Genomic DNA, 8,499 nt, shown 5'->3' with positions numbered 1-8,499 from the left:
TCGTTTTTGGGGGTGAGACTTTATTACTTTTATTCTAGTTTTTCGCTTTGGAGATTAACTTGCAACTTTAGCAATTCTTGATTTTCTAAGTTCATTTTGAAGATTTTGACTTTGAAATTCAAGTTGAGATTCTGGGTTTATTCTTCTCATTACGTAAGTTCATGATTTCTTCATCTAAAAATATGAAATGTGTTCTTGCTATTATGGGTAACTAAATCTACAACTAGGGTTGTGGGAACCATGAGCGATTAACAACGTATGAATAGTAACTAAGTAATTCTTGAATAGTGTTATTGCATGCATTGATAATTCTTCGTTTAGAAGTCTTTTTAACGGTGGCTAATGTTAGAACTCGCCTTGTTGCTACTTGCCAGACCAAGGAGGTAGTTAATAAGAAAAGAATTATCAACATAGATTTAGTGTGATACTATCTAATAGTCTAGTGTCAATTGGTGCGAGGGTGAAGACTAAGCCATACATTGATGCGATGTCTAATATGAGGTAAAGGTAAGGGTTAGTAAATTATACAAACGTAGCCGGACCAATGTGCGGGGTGAAATTCTCTAGTTGCCGGACCAAGGAATTAGAGATACCGAACTTATCACTTTGCATGTAATACACTAGGAAATGATTACTATTACTAGGATTACCGCGTTATGAGCTTATGGGGAACACGTATACCCTAATTTCTCTCTCATCTTGATAACACCTAAAGTTTAAATCTTGTTCACATAGTTTCCAGAATTTGTTTCACAAATCCTCCCTCGCCCCTTTAATTATTTGTTTCGGAAGTACGTTGACTAAACGTATATAATCGTGGGTTAAAGTTAAGTCTAAACCATATTTCTCATGGGATCGACCCCAACCTACAAGTTGGGTTCTTTACTTGATAACGATAGCTTACGCTTCTTTAGGGAGGTGTAATTTGAGCGTATCAAGACTCCATCACTTCGTGGGAAAAGCTTGTCACCGCATTTCAATAAAGATTTTTCCCTCATTCGAAAATGATGACACTTAGGGACAACATCCAAAGCTTCAAGCGTTTGGATGGTGAGCCAATCCATGAGACTTAGTTGAGATTCAAGAAGTTGGTGCTATATTCCCAACTCATGGTTTGCCCAACAACATTTTGCTGCAATACTTTTATCGAAGCCTTGATTCGGTGAACAAGGGAGTAGTTGACCAACTTTCTCCGGGAGGTTTAATGCAACAACCTTACATTATAGCAGCCCAACTCTTGGATGGAATGACCAAAATTAACCAGGCATGGTACACTCGTGAAGATCAGGTATACCTTCTCACTTTTAATTGGCAAAGGAGCAACTTGAGAAAGATCAAGAGAGGGAACAAAACATGGCAAGGATCATGACCCAACTTGACATTTTGTCTAAAGATGCCATGGGAGCTGGTGCTAGCAGTGTCAATGTTGTAGGTGTTGGGTGTGGCACACATGGACTTCACTCCAAAATTTTACGTATATGGTCATTACTGCCCATTGGATTGATGATGAGTGGAAGTTGCAAAAAAGATTTTGAATTTTTTTCAAACTCCAGATCACAAAGGTGAGATTATTGCAAAAGCTATTGAATCTTGTTTGGTAGATTGGGGAATACAAAATCTACTTACAGTAACATTTGATAATGCAACAGGTAATGATGCAAGGAGAATTAGTGATTGGAAAGGTGTTATCATGGAAAATAATTTTTTACATGTTAAGTGCAATGCCCATATTCTAAACTTGATTGTGAAAGAAGGATTGAGTGAACAAAATAAGTCTATTTCTCGGGTAAGAAATGTTGTGAAATATGTTCTGTCTTCTTGTGCAAGAACTACTTATTTCAAGGCATATGTTGACAAGGTTAAACTAGATACTCGTGGACTTTTGAGTTTGGATGTTGAGATGAGGTGGAACTCTATATATTTGATGTTAAATACTGCTGTCAAATTTGAAAAGGCATTTTCAAGAATGTATATAGATGATCATAAGTACTTTAAATATTTTCTTGACTCATGTGGAAAGATAGAGCATCCATCTTCAGAAGACTGGAGAGATGTGAATGTATTTCTCAAGTTTCTAGAGATTTTCTATCAAACCACTTTGAAATTTTCGAGTACTTTACATGTTACTTCAAATACTTTCTTTCATGAGCTTTTTAATCTTCAAAGCATAATTGTCAATTATTCAAAGTGTGATGATTTTCTTTTGACTGGTATGGCTAAGAAGATGAAAGGTAAGTTTGATAAATATTGGGGTGATTTTGATGTTATGAATATGTTGTTGTTGTTGGTTGCCGTTGTGTTGGATCCTCGTTTCAAAATGAAGTACGTGAAGTTTATTTTTAAGAATTATTATAATTTTGTGGAGAGATGTAGTAAATCTATCAAAGTAACAGATACTTTAACTAGCTTATATAATCATTACAAAAAATCTATTGTTGGGACTTCTTGTGAAACTATTGGAGATCAAACTGATGCGGTGAGTGAAGTTAGTGCAATGTATACTTCTGATGTGTGGCAATCTCAATGGGATAAATTTCTTGAAAAAGAAAATAATAATATTGATAATAAACCTGATCTTGACAAGTATTTGGAGGACGATGTAGAAAAGATTAAGTATTTTAATATTTTAACTTGGTGGAAAGCTTCATTTGAAAGATATCCAGTAGTCTCTAGAATTGCAAGAGATATGCTTGCTATTCCTACATCTATTGTTGCTTCAGAATCTGTTTTTAGCACTAGTGATCGCATTTTTTATTGTTATCGAAGTTCTTTGTCTCCAAAGACGGCTGAAGCTCTTGTTTGTAGTCAACAATGGTTACGTCAACATCTACATAATGTAAGATTGAAGATCTTTTACAAGAAATTCAAAATCTTGAAATAGTTGAAAAAGGTATTATTTTACAACTTACTAGTTATCCCTTCCCGTTTCTTTATTGGTTCTGAAATTTTGATTTCAAAAACTTGAAATAGTTGCAAAAAGTACTGCTTTACAACTTATTAATTCTTTCTTCTAGTTTATTTTGGCTCTTAAAATTTGATCCATAATAGAACTTTTTACTTTTCTCTTATTGTCCTTTCTAAAGAAAAAAAAGTTAGATCATATTTATGTTAGTAAATATTACCTAATATAGTGTATTTTTTTTTCCAGAATATCAGGACACTACTTTGAGCATTGAGTAATTTAGAGCTTAAGCTAAGCTAAAGAAGATGGTAAATGATCAGTTTGGAGCACATTTTTTTTTTTTATTAGGTAAAATTCTTAGTTGCCACAACATGTAAGATTCAATATGTTATATATCAATCCAAGACAACTCTGCTAGTATTGATTTTCCACTACATATATAAATTGCTTTCTCTTTTTAGAAATAAGTCTTCTAACAACTTAATGAGTTTTGTTAGTCCTCTTTCAATTATTTAATGACTAGTATTGCTTAATTAAATTCACAACAATTTTTCTATGGATTGTTTATGTACTATGTATTTGTGTCTATCGAGATGCAGTGGCGGAGGCAGGAATTCTATCAAGGGGGTTCAAAAAAAAAATTAAACACGCTAATATTATCCATAAATAAACGGGTCGGGTCATATATGAACGGATTGATTAACAAACGGGTTAACAAAAAAAATCCTTAGTTCAAATAATTTCTTACAATTACAACTCATCTTAAGAAACAAATTTAAAGTACATATCTATAAAATGATAATAAAGTAGCACAATTCAATCAAAAAGTTCTACAAGTTCTTCAATTCCTTTAGAATTCTCTTCGGCTCCTGAAAGTGCAAATGGAGAGCAAGCACAAATTTAACATTAGAAAGATTAACAAAAAACACAAATCAAAGCGAAAATACTATTTCTTCACAAAAATTCTTTTTGACATAAAATGACTTCATTACATTACAAAACTACACAACCTTGAAGGGAGGTTAAGAAACCAAACATGCGGATAAACCTATCAAAACATAGTTTTACATTTGAAAATACAACTACATATATTTTTACAATTGTATTCTACGAGGTTTCATATCTTAAAATGTCTTAATAATAACATCATTAGAAATCTTATCAAATACATCTTTTTCTAAATAAGGCACCAAACAACCACTAAAAAAATCATCACTCATTTGACTCCGCAAGTCATTCTTGATAAACTTCATTGCCGAAAAAGCTCTTTCAATGGAGGCAGTGGCAACTGGTAAAAGTAGAGCAAGTTTAACTAAGCGAAATACAAGAGGATAATTTGAATGTTTCTTTGTCTGAACTAATCTTTTGGAAAGATCACAAAGCCCATTTAGATCGGAGAACCTTTCATCAACATCACGAACATCAACAATGTAACTTGCAAGTTGATTCTCAAGAATACTCATATTGGATTCATCAAAGTCATCTGGATATAATTCAGCCATTCTCATTACTTTTCTTATGTCAAAACTTGAAAATGAGTTAATTAGATTCAAGCAAGCAATTCCATGAAGCAAATCGGTAGTCACCTCATCAAAACGATCATTAAGTTCTTGAAGTTGCCAATCAATGATATTGCAAAACACTTCAACACGATAATGATGTAAGATTGTATAGTTAGCAAGTTTTCGCCGTGATCTTAAAGAGCTAACATATGGCTCCTCAAAGTTAGGTATCAAAACATCATGTTTGATACAAAATGTAGATACCTTGGCAATAAGAGAATCCCATTCATTATCTCTTAAGACTTGCAACCTTCTCTTTGCTACTTCAACAAGTAGCATGGCATTTGCAATATCTTGCTCTTTTTTTTGTAAGCATTTATTAAGCTCATTTGTGATTGCTAAGACGTCTCTCATCAAATGCAACATAAACGCAATCTCAAATGTTTGACAAGCTTCAAGATGTCCCATTGCCTTGGCTCTTTCATCCATACTTCTTGCATCAAGAGCAAGTGATTCAAGAACCTCAAGAATAGAGCCAAACATAATAATAAAATTGTTAAAAGATTTATAATGAGATCCCCAACGAGTATCACAAGCTCTTGAAAGACCAAGATGTTGATTCAAGCCCCTACCGGTTGTAAGTTCACCCATATCTAATGCCACTTGAATTGTTGATTTTTGAGAATCTCGTAAATTATCCATACGCTTAAAAGAAGATCCCAATACATTAAAAATATTTGAGATCAATACTACAAGTTTTCCCACTTCAACACACTTTTTAGAGACCCCAACAAGAGTTAGTTGAAGTTGATGAGCAAAGCAATGGATTGAATGAGCCGATTTACTTTCTCGTCTAATCAACATTTTAAGGCCATTGATCTCACCTTGCATATTACTTGCCCCATCGTAACATTGTCCACGCACACTTGATGGACTCAAAGAATGTTGAGCAAGTAAATTAAAAATTGCCTCCTTTAAAGATGAAGCACTAGTATCTTCAACACGAACAATGTCAATAAGTCGCTCCATTACAAATCCCATTCTATCAATATAACGAAATACGATAGCCATTTGCTCCTTGCGTGACACATCAAAGGATTCATCAACTAGTAAAGCAAAGTAGTCACCATTTAATTCGTCAAGAATAGCTTTAACGGTCTCTATCTTACATGCACTCACAATATCTTTTTGAATCATTGGAGAAGTCATTTGATCATTTATAGGAGCATGTTTCAAAACATAATCATGAATTTTATCACATTTTTTTGCATACCATGAGAGAATTTCAAGAAAGTTACCCCTACTAAGTGATGATTTAGATTCATCATGACCTCGAAATGCAAATCCCCGACTTATGAGAAGTCTTACTACATCAACCGACGCACTTAAGCGCATATAATATTCATGCTTGAGTTGATTAGATTGCCTCTCAAATGCAAATTGAATAGACCGCCGTTGTTGTAGTAAAACTTGACATTTCTTTTTTGATTGATTATGTATGCTATTCGATAGACCAATATGTTTGTCAAGACCACCCTTTTTGTTCCAACTCTTAAATCCTATAGTTGAAAATGTCTCCCCTCCTCCTTGATTAGTGTTATGATCTTTAAAAAGATAGCAATACAAACAATAGACTGCATCTTTACTAACACTATACTCCAACCAATCATGATATATATCATCAAACCATTCATGATTAAAACGACGCATTGATCCAAAAATATATGTTTGAGGATACTCTTGCACCGCCAAACGAGGTTGACAAGGACCATTCAAAAGGTATGCTCTTCTAATAACATCACGGTGGTTTGGATGATAGTTCAATATTGATGTTCTTTCACCAGGATCAAACTTTAAAGAACTCAAATCAAATTCTTGAGAAGAATCTAACGACACTTCTGAATGATTAGTATTTTCTTTTTGATTAGATTGACTATAACTTTGAGAGGCTAAAGTTGATTTCGGTACTTGTGTAAAATACTTCTTCACTGAATATTGAGACTGAATCGTAATAAAAATTTAGTGAGAACTTACAAAAATTAAATATGCAATAAGGACCAAAACAAATTATAAACAATGAACAAAAGTTTGAATCTCAGAAATAAAAGTTAATATCCATTTAAGAAATGTTGAATGTCCATAATAAACATATAAAATCAACAAATAAGGCCAAACAAATAAAATTATAACTTTCATAATCAATGAATAGAATTGAAATTTTTATATGAAAAATAAAAAATTGTTAAGAGAAGTGAATATCTGAGTTCAATTAGCTAAATAAAATAACACATCAATAAATACCATAATCAAAGCATAGAATTCTGAAAAATAACAATTAAAAAAAAACGAAAAAGAAAACTTACAGAGGTTGCCATCACAAATGGAGCTTGAAGGAGAGAATCTGAGAATGAGATTAAGAGGACCACCACTCCTCCACCAGGGCAGCAGGCAGCAGGCTAGCAGCAGCAACAGGCTTGGTTTTCAATGTCTCTAAATGTCTCTAAATTTTCAATGGTTGAAAATTTCTCTGTTTTGCTGACTTTCTTTTCTAGGGTAGTTTCCTATTTTGTAATTAGAAAAAATGATTTAGGACTTTAATTTAGGCTTTGTGGACATGGGCTGATCTGGGCCTTTTTTTGCCCCTTTTGTTCAATAAAAATGGGCCTGGCCTATCTTTAACTTTTTTTAAAAAAAAAACAGCCTGTAAAATCGCTAAAAATTACAACAAAAAAAAATGTTGTTTATTGGACTCGATCCCGCGACCCAAAGCTCACTTGAGCGAAATCTTGAACCCCCTCAACAATTGGGCTACTCCTTTGATATATATTCAGGTGGTTCAATTTTAAATATATACATGTACATAAAAAAAATCAATCTTATATATATAGTGTAATTTTTTTACCGAGGGGGGTCAGATGACCCCCCTCGAAGCACTGTACATCCGCCCCTGTCGAGATGCATATGCCCTCAACAAACTATATACTTTCAAATCGAAATAACCAAAAAAATTAAACCAAACCGAACCAACCCAACAATAACCAAACCGAAGGTTATTTTTTTGATTTGGTTTGGTTTGATTTTAGAAATCTAAAAACCAATTAATTTTGGTTTGGTTTTGGTTATAACCAATAACCGATCTAAATTGAACCATGAACACCCCTACCTATATGTATATCCCTCACCTCCCTTTCAAGTTATAAATAATTCTAATTAGAATATTACGTAAATACCCCAATACAATTCCTTAAATTATGATCACAATTATGTTAAGCAAGTTTGCAAATATCACAAAATTTTAAGTTCCCAAAATGAGAATAAAACATATTGTAGTAATTAAGCAATGGTGTAATGACATGAGACTCTTGGTTAGTATTTAGGGGTGTTACAGTGTGCGTTTGGACACAACAAGTTTTTGACGTCGTTGTCCACTTAGAAATTAATTATTTTTCTAGGTTATACTTTTTCTATTTATTTATTTAATTTTTTTTGATAAATATTTTGTACAAACATTTTTGTGCTGAATAGAAAAAGTCACAGTAGTTCATAAAAGTCATAACCCTTCGGAAATGTCACAATTCATCGAAAAAAATACAACTCTTTAAAAAAGTCACTACACTTTGAAATACTCACAATTCTTCAATGTGAAAATGCTTCTACTTTTAGTATAATATATAATAGAATATAAATAATATAAAATATAGAAAATATACCAAATTGGTGTTTTAAGATGAAGAAAAATCAAAAACTTAGAAAATTCGTAGTTTTAAAATATGAGGAAATCCTCTATTCATAGTCAGCCGAAGGGTAGTATGAAAAGATGCTTATTGTGCCTAATCAGAAAAGTCACAACCCTTAAAAAGGTCACATCCCTTCAAACAGTTACAACCCTTCAATCTGAAAAAAAGTCTACTTCTCATATACTATAATATAAATAAAATAATTGTCTAAATAGTCTTCTTGTTTGCAGTTGAGTTATTTCATTCTCCTTAGTGCATCAATTATTGTTCATATGACTAATTTAACCACAAAAAATATTGTTATCGTATAATTGAACAATTCTCACTAGCCATATTGTTTTAAGAAGAAGAAGAATAA

The 8,499-nt window shown here is 32.6% G+C and overlaps 2 protein-coding genes across 2 annotated transcripts; one reads left to right on the top strand and one right to left on the bottom strand.

Annotated features, from left to right (window-relative positions):
* Window positions 1–1,353: 1,353 nt before the first annotated feature.
* LOC125828022 (zinc finger BED domain-containing protein RICESLEEPER 2-like) lies at window positions 1,354–2,881 on the top strand. The gene is made up of 2 exons (XM_049507327.1): window positions 1,354–1,432; window positions 1,554–2,881. Exons 1-2 carry the CDS (start codon window positions 1,354–1,356, stop codon window positions 2,879–2,881), a joined length of 1,407 nt encoding a protein of 468 aa, XP_049363284.1.
* A 1,145-nt stretch (window positions 2,882–4,026) lies between these two features.
* Window positions 4,027–5,613, bottom strand: LOC125828021 (uncharacterized). Its single transcript, XM_049507326.1, has one exon. It carries the CDS (start codon window positions 5,611–5,613, stop codon window positions 4,027–4,029), a length of 1,587 nt encoding a protein of 528 aa, XP_049363283.1.
* Between the last annotated feature and the right edge of the window lie 2,886 nt (window positions 5,614–8,499).

This window comes from Solanum verrucosum, unplaced genomic scaffold (genome assembly GCF_900185275.1).
Source record: "Solanum verrucosum unplaced genomic scaffold, falcon-dt-bn FXZP01000136.1, whole genome shotgun sequence".
NCBI lineage: Eukaryota > Viridiplantae > Streptophyta > Magnoliopsida > Solanales > Solanaceae > Solanum > Solanum verrucosum.
The sequence above is the reverse complement of the archived record's forward strand: the minus strand, read 5'-3'. Positions and strand labels throughout refer to the sequence as shown.